General features: G+C 45.6%; 1 protein-coding gene across 1 annotated transcript in view; it reads right to left on the bottom strand.

The window, feature by feature from the left end:
* The window catches only part of LOC121443570 (cilia- and flagella-associated protein 74-like), a 57,073-nt gene that overhangs the window by 18,745 nt on the left and 21,949 nt on the right, over window positions 1-16,379 (bottom strand). Inside the window, exons 15-21 of the mRNA XM_041645372.1 lie at window positions 16,236-16,302; window positions 15,680-15,769; window positions 11,945-12,109; window positions 10,762-10,891; window positions 8,533-8,609; window positions 7,678-7,800; window positions 3,877-3,998 (exon numbers count right to left, since the gene is read on the bottom strand). Coding sequence (XP_041501306.1) covers window positions 3,877-3,998; window positions 7,678-7,800; window positions 8,533-8,609; window positions 10,762-10,891; window positions 11,945-12,109; window positions 15,680-15,769; window positions 16,236-16,302 — 774 coding nt within the window. The remainder of the gene's footprint in view (window positions 1-3,876; window positions 3,999-7,677; window positions 7,801-8,532; window positions 8,610-10,761; window positions 10,892-11,944; window positions 12,110-15,679; window positions 15,770-16,235; window positions 16,303-16,379) is intronic.

The following is a 16,379-nucleotide window of genomic DNA, read 5'->3' as shown; positions in this document are numbered from 1 at the left end:
TCTACTCTGCTTGCTAGAGGCAAGCAAGCGCCTCATCTAAGAGAGGCTTCCTGACTCAGCTTTAGCTGCAAAACCCTGCAGCTCATTAAGAAGTCCTGCCACGAAACACTTAGATGGTGTTGACGAAAAGCTGAACTCATGCTTTTCGGTTTTCAGCCGTAGCAGGAAAAAAGCTGTGCCATTTAAAAATGCCGGCTTTCTGGGCTGTCATGCCAGGGCAAACTCTGACAATTATGCAGGCGGTTCGTGCAGTTTGCAAGTACAGGCTGCTGAAGCTTGCTTGCTGAAGCTTGCTTGCTGGCAGGGACCTTGAAATGCCATAGAGTTCTGGCAGTAAACGTGGCTACAGCTAGTACCTCAGCCATGAGGCTGGAAAGCTAAGGAATGGGCTACATCTAGCCGGCAAAGCCACGCCTTTAGTCCTACTGAGATTGCTTGGTAAATTAAAGACTCGTGGTCAGAAAAAGAGAGATATACAGTAAAGAGAGATTCAAAGACAGAGAAAATTTCTGAATGGTTTAAAGTGTGTTAAAAATATATGCAGACTAAAAGTTGAAGTTCTTAAAGTAAAAAACAAAAAAAGGAAGAGAGTTGTTGTGTGTGGTAGTACACACCTTTAATCCCAACACTTGGGAGGCAGAGGGAGATTGACCTCTGTGACTTCAAGGTGTGGTAGCACACGCCTTTAATCCCAGTGCCTAGAAGGCAGAGACAAACAGTTCTCTGTGAGTTCAAGGTGTAGTAGTGTACACCTTTAATCCCGAATGCCTGGGAGGCAGAGACAGGCGGATCTCTGGGAGTTCAAAGACAGCCTTGTCTACAGAGTTACTTCAGGTCAAAGATACAAAGAACCTGTCTCAAAAAGCAAAGAGTTAAAAGTAAAAATAAACAAAATAGAGGTTAAAACAAAGCTGCACAAAGATGGAAAATACAGAGAATTTTGATACTGTATGCTATTATGCTCTCTTTGAATTATTTAAATGCTGAGGAAGGAGCAACAGATGCTAAAAGATATTTATTTATAAATGCTGCTGAACTAATCCAACATAGATATTTTGATGCCTTGACTTTGAAATTTGGATCTAAGGACATGATGCTTTGGAAAGGAGTTTCTTATTTTGTTTTCACAGAGGATGAGACCCTGTTCATTTCTTCTATTCCGATTTGGTATGATGGACCATGTCCTCCTGAAGGGTTGCTGTGAATATCTTCAGAAAATTGCTTTGCTCAACTGCCAACTGAGATGAAACTAGAACACAGGTTATACCATGAAAGACCTAATTAACGACGCCCCCATTCAGCAGGAAGCAGTTTGGAGAGAAAAAACTGCACCCATGTTCCCAAATATTGTTTATAAATGTTCTTTTACATTTAAAGGGGGAAATGATATAGGTATGAATAATTTGCATTGGTATGGATTTTAAGGTCAATTTTGTTATATGTATATGCATATTTCTGCTATTGATTAAGATATTGTGATTGTGTAGTTCACTTAAAATGTAATATATATATAGCTTGTTAATAGATAATCATAATAGTCAAGTTTGTAGTCATGTTAGTTAAGATTTTCTAGATGCGCATAGATATATCTTAGATAGGCATTCTTCATATCTTTCAAAGATTATAGAATATGGCATTTTAAATGTTTTAATAACTTAGGACTTTTCATGACAATGAGACACTCTGCTCCTGGCAGCACCAATCTACTTCAAGAGGAAGATGGGCATCGAAGAGGCTCGTTATGGAGTTTGATAGCCATTTGGGCAAGAAACTGCTCTTGCCTGGACTATTGCATAAACTGGACACAGAGAACCCACAGAGAGAGGACTACTGAACTTGCCTAAGGTGAGATGATCTTTTGGGGTTCCTGATTCATGAAAGAGTCTGTGAGACATTCTGCAGGACACAACAGATAGTGACTGAACTGACTTTGAATTTTCCTGCTTTATGGAAATGTCTGCTGGATACCATGGGCCTGAAGGCTGAAGATGGATGCCCCAACGGTACAGAGGAACTTTGGGTGACTGTCCAGGCAGCGAGATGTCTCTGTCATTTCTAGAGTTTTAAAAGTTGCTTTTTTCTTGTTTGCTTAGGTAGTATTGTATCTTTCTGGAGTCTTTGATGGAGTTAAGAATAGTTAGTTATAGTTATAGTTTTCCTTAGTTATGATAAAGATTATTGTAACTTTTACTTGATAACTGTTTTGTTATATGTAATTTTGCTATGTTAAAGCCTTTTTTTTTTGTTTAAACAGAAAAAGGGGAAATGATGGAGGAAGGTCATTGGCTAATAAAGGAACTACCTTGGCCCATTTTATTGGTTAGAAGATAGGTGGGAGGAGTAAACAGAACAGAACGCTGGGAGGAAGAGGAAGTGAGCTCAGACTCCACAGCTCTCCTCTCGGGAGCAGACGCCTGAGAGAGATGTCATGCCCTGCTCCTGGGCAGACACACACCATGAAGCTCCGACCCAGGATGGACTAGGCTAGAATCTTCCCGGTAAGACCAGTTCTCACAGATTATTAGAGATGGGTTGATCGGGATGTGAGAATTAGCCTGTAAGTGCTAGAGCTAAAGGGCCAAGCAGTGTTTAAATGAATACAGTTTGTGTGTTGTTATTTCGGGGCATAAGCTAGCCATGTGGGCAGCCGGGGTGCTGGGGACGCAGCCCCACTGCTCTTATTACTACAGTGACCAGCGCCCTGAGTTCCTTCTGCTAGGGACCCAGGACAAAGTGGAAAGCAGGCAGCCACTTGGGCTTCTCAGGGATGTCCCAGTCAGTTCCACTGTTTGTACACAGTGACCAACACTGGTTCTTGGGCACACACAACAAACGATCTTCATAAGTCGATACCTTTCTACATGCATGTAGGCAAAACCATTACTAAACACATTTATACTGACAGCTGGGTGCTTTGGGTAAGAATGATAAGATTCCTTGACTTCTTTTGATTCCTTCCCTACATGACCAGGAGGCACTTAACACCTATGCAAACTCTGTTCAACCTGTTCTCCCAAACAAGCACAGTCAACCCTTCTTACAAGCCCCACACTCCTTCAGTAAACAGGTTTCCCCCGACTCTGGCAGTTCACTGCCATCTGATAGCTGTCTGGTTCCCAGGGAGGAGAGCACCTTCATGAAGCCAGACAGAGTCTAGCGGAGACTGTGTCATGGGAGCACTGTTCTTCCAGTCATGTGTGAAGGGGTAGTGAGAGGGGTTTGAAATGGTCAGGACCTGCCCTTTGGCCTGGGGGCTAGTGGTTCAAAGCTGGTGAAGTCATGAAACCTGGGATGCTCCTATCTCAGGTTTTACTTCAAGGAAAATAATTTTAATCTAAAGTCTGATATCTTTGTAAAACAATACAAATAAACACACTTCTTTTGTTGGACTTTGTCTATTCTCCAAGTTGCTGCTATGTTTGATATTCTTGAAGGCACTTAGACCCTTGCCTAGTACTCCAGGCATACAGCAAGTGTGTCTCTACTATGGCTACTGAAATACTTTCCACAAACTCAGGTCTACTACAATGTAAAGTAAATTCTCTGAGCATCTTGGGGGACATAAGGCCAAAGTGGGACTAACTAGACTGAAGGTCAAGATGTAGGTAGGGCTGGTTCCATGTTTTGCCCTTTTGGGTGTCGGGCGTTCCATACCCGTGGTCCCTTCCTCTGTCTTCAGCTCAGTCTCTGTCCTTGACACTCCTGGGTTCCTCTCAATGCCTCCACAACACTGGGATCTCCTGGATATTCAGGATCACTTTTTTCAAGGTCCAGAGCCTAATCAACTGCCCAGTCCTCTGCCACCCAAGGAGACTGGCCGTTCAGAGCCAGTGTACACTGGCTCCAGGCACAACACTCCTGCACCAGAGGGCTTACCTCGTGTGGACAATGATGGAGTCCTGGTAGAGTCGGTCATACATACAGATCTTCAGGTCCACAGTGGCCCTCGGCACCCAGACTGGCACATCGACGGCAATACCTGTGGCCCTGAAATATAACTGACATGGAACACGTAAGCTCAGCACATGTTCAGTTTATGGTGTTGGAGACACCAGCGAGTGCTAACACAGTACTTCGCACAGGGTTTCGTGGTTTGCTGTTTTTTGTTTTTAAACTTTCTGTATTACAATATGAGGCTAATAATAAATCATGACATGTGTTGAAGAATCTCGTGATGTTTTTCATGTAATTATCCTATTCTGTAGGATACAGAGAATGATCTACAATAGTCATGCTTCTGGTTTTGAATGGGTTTATTAAGTGTATTGTAAGCTAAAGTAAAAAGCAGATTGATCCATAGATAGATTGGCACTAAAATATCTGGGAGGTAAATCACTGATCTTCCCAAAGTAAAAGACTCAGCTACCCTGTGGAACAGAAATGTCTGTGGTGGGAAATGACTATCGGAGTCTCATCCAGGAGAAGAGACTCTGTCTGGGGCCATCTTTGCTCATCAGTGACCTCAGACGGTGGTGTCGGTTCCCATTGCTTCCCTGTTGGTTTCTGCTGGACAGTCAAGTGTCTGCTATGATGCTTTGCTATCTTTCTGTTGCTTGCTCTTTTAGTCTTTCTTTTTTTTTGGGGTGGGGGCAGGGTTTCTCTGTGTAACAATTCTGGTTGTCCTGGAGCTTGCTTTGTAGTCCAGGCTGGCCTTGAGCTCGCAGAGATCCGTCTGCTTCTGCCTACCAAATGCTGGGATCAAAGGCGTGTGCCACCACCACACCCAGCTGTTTTATTCTTTTAGTTCTGCTTGCTACATATTTAACAAGTTCACTCATTCAAAACTGAAATTACAACTATCTCCTGTGGAATTCCTTTTCTTTCTTTCTTTTTCTGAGACAGGGTTTCTCTGTTTAGTCCTATGATGGAAGGGATAATTCCAAATGCAACGCTTCTTTGGCTTTGTCTGGCTCCTGAGGAGAATGAAGCACTGTGGGATTTGCCTATAACCAACCATCCTGAAAGAAAAGGCTCGGAGATCTCCAGGTCAAGGTCAGCTTGGACTCCATGCTTGGGAGACCCTTTCCTCAAAACACAAAACCAACAATCCCCCCCCCCCACAAACAAACAAACGAAAAGCCAAAGAGGGAGTGAGAACAAAATAGCTACAAAAGGGAGGATGACAGAATTTGATTTGGTAAAAGGCACAACTCAAACTGGAGAAGCATGCAGTCCCTCATGGACCCACCAGTAAAGCTGCTCTACAGCGCCTAGCATCCAGAAATGCAAAACATAACCAGAAAGGAAGATAGATGTCAGGGAAGGAACAGGAAGAAGCAACACTGTTACTAAATCTGCTACAGTTTCAAAGCAAAGATACCTTTCTCCAAGCTACTCATTATTTCAAGATAAACTTTGTCTCTGATCACAAAGGAAATGTAACACTTTTAATATATATATATTAAAATATATATATTAATTAATATATATTATATTATATATTATATTATATATAATATAATTAATATATATATATATATATATATATATATATATATATATATGAGACATATTACTGGTTTTTTGGCCTGACGCTCTGACACAACTGTCCTTATTTGGACAGAAGATCCTGGCCAGCAGTTGAGGTAAGAACACAGACAATCATATATCAAACTGATGTGGGATTGACATTGGTACTGTTAGCATCTCTTCTGGCTTAGGTTCACTGATACTATTAGCATCTCTTCTGGCTTAGGTTCACTGATACTGTTAGCATTTCTTCTGGCTTAGGGGTGGGTTCACTCAAACTAGCTAGCTTTGGCAAGCTGGACTGTCCACATCATCCTTTCAACTGTCCTGCTGTTCCACTTCAGAGGAGCAAGGTTCTTTTTGTTTGCTTGCTTGTTTTAATAATTTTTATTTTATGTGCATTGGTGTCTTACATGTGTGCCTGTGTGAGGGTGTGGATACCTTTGAACTGGAGTTATAGACGTCTGTGAGGTACCATGTGGGTGCTGGAGTTACAGACATCTGTGAGGCACTGTGTGGGTGCTGGGAACTGAACCCAGGTCCTCTGGAAAGCGAGTCAGAGCTCTTAGTAACTGAGCTATTTCTCTAGCCCTCTTGTTTGTTTTAATCATTGACTTTTTTTTTCCTTTTTTGGTTTTCTCTGGGTGTGGAGAGATGGCTCAGAGGTTGAGTGCACTGCCAGACCTGCTCCCCAGGCTAGATTATGTCATCCAGCTTTTATGCCGGGGGGAGGAGCTTGGTCCTGCCTCAACTTGATGTACCATGGAGGCCTGTCTCTTTCTGAATGGAGTCAGAGGAGGCCTGGATGGAGAAAAGGTAGATGAAAGGGGAAGGGAACGGGAGGAGAAGAGGGAGGGAAAACTCTGGTTGGTATGTCAATCAAATAAAAAAATGTTAATAAAAAAAGCACTGCCTGTTCTTCCAGAGGTCCTGAGTTGAATTCCCAGCACCCACGTGGTGGTTTATACCATCTATAATGAGATCTGATGCCCTCTTTTGGTGTGTAAGCACACATACAGACAGAATACTGTATACATAATAAATTAATATTTTTAAAAAAGACAGGGCTTCTTGGCTGTCCTGGAACTCACTCTATAGATCAGGCAGGCCTCAAACTCAGAGATCCACCGGTCTCTGTCTTCTTGTGCCACCACGGCCAGCTTAATTGTTGATTTTTATTTTATGTGCACGAGTGTCTGCCTGCATGCATATATGCATATATGTTTGTATACCATGTGCAGCATTGCCTATGGAGGCCAGAAGAGGGTGTCAGATCCCCTGGAACTGCAGTTACAAATAGTTGTGAACCCCCACGTGGGTGCTGGGAATCAAGCCTGGGTCCTCTGCAAGAACAGCCAGTGTTTTTAACCACCAGGCCACGTATGTCTTCAGCTTCTGAGATGCTTCTTCACCTATCCTGGGAATTCACACTCAGTGATCATATTCTCTGGTCATAAATGAATAAAACTGCGAATTTTTAAACTAAGAAAGATATTTCTAATAATTAAGAGTGGGGGTTAGGGGAGCTGGGGGGACAGTTTAACAAGAAAAAGTACTTGATGTGTAAGCATCAGGACCAAAATTTGGGTTCCAGTGGGCCAGCCTGGTCTAAAGAGTAGGTTCCAGGACAGCTAAGGATACACAGAGAAACCCTGTCTTGGAGGGAAGAAAAGCCCAGTGGGCACAATGGCCCTCCTGTAACGCTAGGATTCAGGAGAAGGCAAGAAGAGCAAACCGATTAGCTAGGCTAACTAAAACCAATGCGCTCTGGTTCAAGTGAGAGACCTTGCCTCAATACATGAAGTATACAGTGATCATGGGAGATGCCCAGTGTCAACCTCTGGCCTCTATCCACAAACATACATGAACATTTATATACATATGTATGCCCACACACATGAATACTTATACACAGGCATGTACACCAAACACATGCAGAATTTACAAAAAAGAATATGGATTAGAGCTTGAAGTGAGGCTCACTGGTAGACCGTTTGCTCAAGGTTCTAAGTTTTATCTCCAACACCATAAAAAAGGCAGAGGGTGCGGTGGTGGGGAGCAGTTTGTCCCAAGTGAGCGTCTGAAGACTCACGCACATGCGTGTTTCTTAGCTGAGGTGCCAGCCATTTGCTGCCCACCAATGAGCACCAAGGGCGACTGGCGTGGCTGTGGAGATCAGTCACAGCAAATGGCCACAGGGAAACTCACCGTGGGACACTGCGAATTCTTAAACATAACCTTGAACTTAGTCTGGACCTCTCCTGGGATAACTGGGGTGAAGATAATGGGTATTTTGATGGAACTGAAGGGGCCAATTTCTCCCTCTGTTACCTGTGTAGGAAGAGTACCATGGGGTCAGAACATGGACATCATGGTTTTTCTTAGGGAATTTCCCACTAACCCTTACTCTTGCCACTGCTGCGAGGATGGGCGGTAACAGGACATGTCCTTGGGGTGTCCATTTGGTCACATACAGGTATTAGCTCTAAGGCTGGCCCCACTCTTGAGTGCTTACTGCTATGGAATCCCAACAGAGTGGGAGTTGGGGGGTTCACTCAAACAGTGAGCCACTGTGTGCTCTCCACAGAGGTCAGGCCCTTTTCAACAGCATTAAAAACAGGAAGAGGTTGGTAGGAGGGCTTTCCAGCTTGTGTATAGGATACACAAGTCTCTACTACCCTACTCCACCCCCAAGCCCTGGAGTTTCAAAGATCCTATCCCTGTCTAAGGCTCACAGTTCACTTGAACTGGAGCAAGAAAGGCAACCTCATCTCTCTCTGCATCTTCCTCCTCTGTCTGTGTGAACACACACCACATTTCAACTAGGGAGGATCATTGGTGTTTTCTCTAAGCTGTACGACACAGAGGAAATTGTCCCTGCTACTCTGGTCCTACCTACTCTCAACATGGGGAGGGGATACCTCGATACTAGTGCCTGGAAATTGTGGTTTAGTCTGGCTCTGGACAGATGAGAAGCCCCCCAGAACACTGGTTAGAACTGGAGGAGGATGAGCTTCCTCCTGGATAGAAGAAGCCAAAGTTTAGCATAGCAGGCTGACTGACCTCCCCCAAGGTTATCTCTGCCTGTTCCTCACTGGGAGCCAAGGTTATGACACTGGCCGCAGGTATAATCTCTGTTTCTGGAAGACAAATAAGATTATATCAATAATCAGTCGGGGGAAAAGTCTAAGATTTTCAGATTGAATCAACTAAAAAATATATAAGACATACTTAGGGCAAACTCTGAGCCGCTGCTAAGAAAAAATAAAGATGACTCAGCTCATTGGGTCCTCATCCTTGTGGGTTGAGACTCAATATGCAAGATATTATTTCCCAACTGATGATGACATATTCAAAGTTATACCAATCACATTCATGAAAGGCTTCTTTCTCCCCCTTGTTTTGCTTTTGTTTCTCTCTCTCTCTCTGTGTGTCTCTTTCTCTTTCTTCCTTTCCTTCCTTTTTTCTTTCCTTTCTTTTTTTCTTTCTTTCTTCCTTCCCCCGAGATAGGGTTTTTCAGTAGCTAGGGTGCCTGTCCTAGAACTCACTCTGTAGACCAGGCTGGCCTTGAACTCACAGAGATCCACCTGCCTCTCAAGTGCTGGGATTAATGGTCTATGCCACCACCTCCCTACTGTTTTTCTTTTTATTAAGACAGGTCTGGCCTAGCTCAGATTGGCCTTGAACTCAGTGACCTTGAATTCCTGATTCTTTTGCCTTCTAGGTGTTGGAATTATAGATATGCATCAATATACCAACGTGTCTGGCTTTGAGTGTATGTGTGCATACACGTGCATAAAAACCAATAAAGTAATTTTAAAATGTATCCAGAAGTGCAAGGAACCAATATGATGCAAGAATGCAAGCAATTACTTTGAAAAAAAGAAAGTTGGGTAGCATGTAGTTCATGACTTCAAGACTTAATCTAAATTCATGACAACTAAGGAAGTATATTAGATAGGATAAATCAATCAACTGGTTAAAAAAGAGAGTCTGAAGACATTTCCCTCAGAAGGTCAATAGATTATTGGCATAAGTAATCCATCCATCCAAACATATATTCCTTTGGTTGTTTTGAGGTCGAGGCTAGCCTGGTCTACAGTATGAATTCCAGGAACGTTAGGGCCATACAAAGAAATCCTGTTTTGAAAAAACAAAACAAGCAAACACACAAGCAAAAAAAGAAAGAAAGAAGGAAAGAAAGAAGGAAGAAGAAGAAGAAGAAAGAAGGAGAAGGAGAAGGAGAAGGAGAAGGAGAAGAAGAAGAAGAAGAAGAAGAAGAAGAAGAAGAAGAAGAAGAAGGCGGCAGGGAAGGGGTGAAAGCAGCTGAAGGCAGCGTCCCAGGGTGGAGAGCATCTGCATCAGAATAGGGCCAGTGCCTCGGTGTTGGTTTTTTCTCGTATTTTATGTACATTGGTGTTTTGCCTGGACATATGTCTGTGTGAAGGTGTCATACCCCTGGAACAGGAGTTACAGACAGTTGTGAACTGCCATGTGGTTGCTGGGAATCGAACCCAGGTCCTCTGGAAGAGCAGTCAGTGCTCTTAACCACTGAGTCATCTCTCCAGTCCTGATTGTTCAGTTTTTAAAACTGTCTTTGTGTGCCAGGCAGTGGTGGCACACACCTTTAATCCCAGCACTCAGAAGCAGAGGCAGGCAGATCTCTGTGAGTTTGAGGTCATCCTGGGCTACAAGAACTAGTCCCAGGACAGACTCCAAAGCTACAGAGAAACCCTGTCTCAAAAAAACAAAAACCCCAAAACAACAACAATAATAAAACCCAAAACTGTCTTTGTGTGTCATCTGCAGTTCTCCCCAGCTGGTGTGAAGCAAATGCCCTCCTTAGACTCAGAGCCTGGTGGGGATGATAAAGACCAGCACCTACAGGGACTACTTCACAGGCAGAGCCTTCAAAGCCCCCACCACTGTACACAATGTGACTGTCCCCATCTGGGACTTCTGTTAATTCTGTTAGTTTCAACACAAACAGAGTTTCAGTGAACCCCATATCCATGGGGATTTTCTGCATTTATTATCACTTATAACTGAAGCCCTGAGAAAACTCTGCACCTCTGGCCCTCTCTGAGATGCTGACTCTGACCCCTGTGTTGACCTGGGGTTGAGAGTGACTCTTGGATGGCCACCTTTGGGGGGCCCCTGTGTCCACGCCAGTTCTCTCTGAGGCCTACTTAGCACTCAGCTGGGGCCACATGTCCTGGCTGGTTGAGGAATTAATGCAGGAAGTTTGAAGTAGGTACCTGCTACCCACTCCCAAGTCTCCCCAACCCTTACCATCTTTCTCGGATTCTTTTCGGCTCGGGATGTCCACTGGGGAGGACTCATTGATATCAAGCTGTTGCTCAGAGAGACTGGTAATGATCTTCTCATAGAGACTTTTGTCCTCACAGGTGTAGAGGCTGCTCTGAAAGCAAATTCAGAGTCTTCATTTCCCATTCAGCTTCACAGACACCCTTGTCACCAGGTGTGTCCAGGAGAAGACACAAATGTACCTGTGCCCAGGGCTGCTGCCACCCCTTGTCCCGTCTTTGCTCTCATCTGTCTACTCTGGGTCTTTAGACCACAGCTTCAGTTTGCCTAGGGCAGGGATGATTGTCTATTTTGTCTTGGCCAGGGTGGATCCTCTCTGTCATCAGCTTGGATGTCCCATTATAAACCCCACCATGAAGAGCTGAGTCTACCCTCTTTACACTCTGCTTGGTCACTTGCCCAGAGGCTGGTTCTACTCTAGCCTTGGTTGAGTTGACTCTCCTTTCTCCACAGCTGTTTAGAGGCAGAATTTATAGACGCCCCACTGGGCATCCCATTTACCTGCCCAAACCAAGCCTGGTTTCCAGCCCTCCATTCCACTGCCCCACCCCTTCCCCTCACAGCAGCTTGCTCTCCATACTGCCTTGGCCATCGCTGCCCATTGGTCCTGCCACCTCCTGGGTGAGATGCTTTCTGGGGTCTTTGTTGGGGCACCTCAACAGAGCCAATAGGATGCTTCTCCTAAGGATGCTCAAGTATTTTAGAAGCATATAAGAGGCACATCTTTAGATCGTCTTCCCCAAAGGACCCTACCATCCATGAGCGTGGTGGTTCTTGAGTTGGACCCCTGAGGCTGCTGCCATTCACTGTGGCCTATGCATAATCTTGGGAAAGGCAAAGGCAAAGGAAAGAGACCCACGGTTTCCCAAGGAGCCTTTTCAGGGTCTCCCAACGCTCCTGCTCTCTGTGTACCACATGCCTTAAGGGAACCCCATCCTGCTGCCACCTGAGACCAGACTGCATGTGTCTTCACTGAAGCCAGACATTTTTGCTCTCACTGATGAAGACTGTCCTGACATTTTCCTCTTCCCCCTGATTTGCTGACTCTCATTGGCTCACATCTTTGTATACACATGACTGGGAGGTTCCCCTCCCCATCCGTGACTGAGCAGAACTGCAGACACCCATGGTAGCCACAAATGCTCACTATTTTCATGATGGGTTGGTGTTCTTCCATCTCAAAGAACTCAGAATCCAGGAGAAACTTGAATCTGGTGCCCAGGCCCCCAACATTGGTCAGTGTGATGGTCCGGGACGTGGTCTCACCCACCACATAGCTGCCAAACTCAATGAGCTCCTTGTCAAGGGACAGCTGCCAAAGAACACAAGTGTAAGTCATGGTGGCCTCTAGGCTGGTTGCATGCTCATAAAGGGAGTAGGTCCTTGCAGGAAATCATGGCCCAGAGGACCCAATATCCCACAAGAGAAGGTTTCCTCCCCAAATATCAGAGGCAGTACCAAAAAGCCTGGGGAAACTTGACTTTTCTTCACAGGGAGGCTTGCATTTGACTCCAGGAAGGGCAGGCAGGGGTAGCACGAGCATTTGTGCACTGCACGTCAGGGACATAGCCTACTTAAGAAGTCACAGCTCGGGGCTGGAGAGATGGCTCCAGAGGACCCAGGTTCAATTTCCAGCACCCACATGGCAGCTCACAACTGTCTGCAACTCTAGTTCCAGAGGATCTGACACCTCTACACAGACATACAAGCAGGAAGATCAACAATTTTATTAAAAAAATCATTTTTTAGAAAAGTCACAGATTCATGTAGTGAGAAGGACAGCTTGGGGCTCCTGTGTCTGGTTTTAAGAGGGTCAAACCAATTCTTCCCTGAGTGAAGATAATGACTGATAGAGAGGACCCGTAATGGTCTGGGCGTGGTGGACGAGCTGGCTGAGGTAAGCCGTCCTGCACACACGGGGCCTGGAAAGTGCTGCTCTTCAGAGTGGGATCATGTTGCTCATGCCCACCTGGGCTATAAGCCACAGACTCCCTGTGCTCAAGCTAAGAGTGTCGTGCCTGGGCATCACTATGGTGCCACAAATGGTCATCTCACCGAATCTAAACCCAGGGCTCAATCTGCAACGCCTTTCTCCAGAGGCGACAAGGGGCTACTAAAGCCAGCAGACCAAAGTGTAAAACAGAGTACTCTAGATTCAAGCCAGAGAGGAACCTATGCCTGCCACAGATGACTAGCATAGAGCTGCCATTGTCCCCTGCTGAGATAGAGTTCTTACTACTGCGGCACCCGCGTCCTAAACATGAGTGTGAGACACACGAGGCACACAGCACCAGCTCCCTAAACATGAGTGAGCGTGAGACACATGTGGCACACAGCACCAGCATCCTAAACATGAGTGAGCATGATCACACGAGGCACACGGCACCAGCGTCCTAAACATGGGTCTCAATTTGTAGGGAGGTAAAAGTATTTAAGATGGGAGGGAAAGTAGAGAGGGTAGGGAGTTATAATAATCATAATGTACTTTTTTTTTTTTTTGGTTTTTTGAAGCAGGGTTTCTCTGTAGCTTTTGGAGCCTGTCCTGGAACTTGCTCTAGACCAGGCTGGCCTCGAACTCACTGAGATCTGCCTGCCTTTGGCTCCTGAGTGCTGGGATTAAAGGTGAGCGCCACCACCACGCAGCAATCAACATATTTTATACATGCATGAAAGTATCAAAAAACAAACTCAATAAAAGCTGTCTTTTATAACTACTTCTTTTTTGTTTTAATTAGTTCATTTTAAGTGCTTGAGTGTTGGGCCCGTCTGTGGGTAGGGGTACCATATGCATGCCTGAGGAGGTCAGAAGAAGGTACAGGATCCCTGGAAATTGGAGTCACTGATGACTGTGAGCTGCCATGTGGGTGCTAGGAACTGAACCTAGGTCCTCTGCAGGAGCAACAGTTCTCTTAAGCAAAGCTATTTCTTAGCAAAGGACAAAGGGACTTTAGCTAGTCTCATCACTCTCTGCTTCCTGACCAAGGATACAATGTGACCAACTGTCTCAGTCTCTGCTTCCTGACCAAGGATACAATGTGACCAACTGTCTCAGTCTCTGTTTCCTGACCAAGGATACAATGTGACCAACTGTCTCAGTCTCTTGCAGCCATGATGGCCCCCTTCCTGAGGGACCAGATCCCCAGACCGGAGCCAGAGAAAGTCCTTCTTGTTTCAAAAAGACAATCGTTCCCTAACCTACATCTAATTTAAAAGAACGCAGGGACAGAGGGATATAGTAAATGCAACAATAGGAAGCAGTCATACAAATCCAGGATGTCCTATAAAAGAATTGGCTTAGTAAGTTTTATGACCCAAAAGAGGAAAGGGGGCTGCTATCCTAGGCCAAAACATGCTCACCAATGTAATAATCAAGTGTAATCTCAATGACATAAACATAACAGCCATTGAAAAGGTAGTTTGGAGACAGTGGGACACATGTGATATGACTGAGCAGTAGCTGGTCGTCGGGAATTCTGCTAGCCTCTTGGTGTTGCACACAGACGATTATCTCAATTCTCCGCTCTTTCTGTGTTCCCTCATTGCAGAGGTCTCTCTCTGCCCCACGCATTCTGAATGTGCTGGAGCTGCTGGCTGTGATGTCTACATTTTCAGTCACTTTCCATGAGGAGTTCATGCGAGGTGGACACCGCTCCAGAGGCCAGAAGGCCATGGTGAGATAACCAGGGCAGAGCCGCCTGACCTAGTCAGCCTGACTCGGCTCAGCCTGACCCGGCTCAGCCCATGCCAGTCACCTCACAGTGAACCTGCGGGCTCACAAGCAGATGTAACACTAAAGGCACACTACAGTCTATCCCGAGTACTGAGTATGTGTGCTGTGGGTGTCATTGTGGACACAGCCAATGGTATGGTGGATGTTTTCTAGAAATGCCGACAGTTTTGAGGGTGCTGAGTCTGATGATGGTAATTTACTCTGAAGTGGCCCCACAGCAAAGGATGCCATCTAGATGAAGCCAATGTGGCAGACACTGAAGACGATCAGATGTGGACAGTGGGCGCAGGGGAGCTCACTGCATGACTATGGTTTTCTTTATGCAATAAAAACATCTGGGGCTGGAGAGATGGATCAGCCCTTAAGAGCACTGGCCGCTCTTCCGAGGTCTGAACTCTATTCCTAGCAACCGTCCTAGTGGGATCTGATGCCCTCTTCTGGCATAACATTGTACATGCAGAAGAGCACTTGTGCATAAAATAAATAAATCTTTAAAAAAATATCTGGCCGGGCCGTGGTGGCGCACGCCTTTAATCCCAGCACTCGGGAGGCAGAGGCAGGCGGATCTCTGTGAGTTCAAGGCCAGCCTGGTCTACAAGAGCTAGTTCCAGGACAGGAACCAAAAGCTACAGAGAAACCCTGTCTCGAAAAATCCAAAAAAAAAAAAAAAATATCTGAAAGCCGGGTATAATGGTGCGTATCTTTAATCCCAGCACTCAGGAGGGAGAGGTAGGTTTTATTTCTCTGAGTTCGAGGCTAACCTGGTCTACAGAGTGAGTTCAAGGCCAGCCAGAGCTATATAATGAGACCCGATCTTGAATATATTATATATATTGAAGGACACACACAAGACCTGAAGAGAGGACTGGAGTCTCAGCTGGCTCTCCTCCCCCCTGAACTCTGGGCTTCTCAGTCAGGGACCCCATAAGGAGCAGGGCTTATCTAGAAATTTCTAGCTCTGGTCTGATGACTCGCTTTTTCAGAATATCTCATGTCAGCCAGCCTAGGCCCCGGGGTGAAGTCTGACTAGAGCAGACACTAGACCGAGGCCTCTGATGGTGCTCTATCCCCATGCCCTGGGTACTCCATGCCCTGGGCACTCCTAGGGTGCAGCACTTATCATGGGGAGGGATTCTGGGAACTTAAACTTACAGAACATTTCTTCGTTGAACATTTCAGTGGAACAGAAAAGCTGCCTGTCTGAGCCAAAAATGAAACATTTCCTTCCAGATCTTTATTTATCTAAAAAACAAAACAATCCAAGTCACCATGAATTTCTACAATGACACAGTTACGCAGGCTGCAGCGGTGTAACCATGGCCTGGATGCAGACCACAGCGGTGTAAGTATGGGCTGGACGCAGGCCGCAGGGGTGTGACTACGGCATGGATGCAAGCTGCAGGGGTGTAACTATGGCCTGGCCGCAGGCCGCAGGGGTGTGACTACGGCATGGATGCAAGCTGCAGGGGTGTAACTATGGCCTGGACCTGCCTACCACCAGCTCAGTGGGCTCCCAGGGAAAGAACTCCAAAGCTCACTACATATGCAGGTCCTGTAGAGACACTCTTCATAGCTTACAGACAGTTACTCACATAGAGTGAAGACCAAACCTTCTGGCAAGCCCTATTGTGCTAGCATTGCAGAAGGAGGCTGATGTTGTTGTTGTGAAGCCAGAAAAAGCAGCACCCTGTGTGATCCTCTCACGTACCATAGGCTTGAAGGTGACCAGAACTTCACAGGACATCCCGGCAGACATGGGACCAGGGGGGTCAAAGCTGTAGGAACAGCACACACAGGGTAGTTAAGTCACTGTGGAAAGTGGATACTTGTTACGTATTCAGCTGGGCCTTTT

This window comes from Microtus oregoni, unplaced genomic scaffold (assembly GCF_018167655.1).
Source record: "Microtus oregoni isolate MIOR12 unplaced genomic scaffold, Mior012 000109F_ref0000275, whole genome shotgun sequence".
In the NCBI taxonomy this organism is placed as follows: Eukaryota; Metazoa; Chordata; class Mammalia; order Rodentia; family Cricetidae; genus Microtus; species Microtus oregoni.
This window is presented reverse-complemented; position numbering and strand designations above follow the sequence as displayed.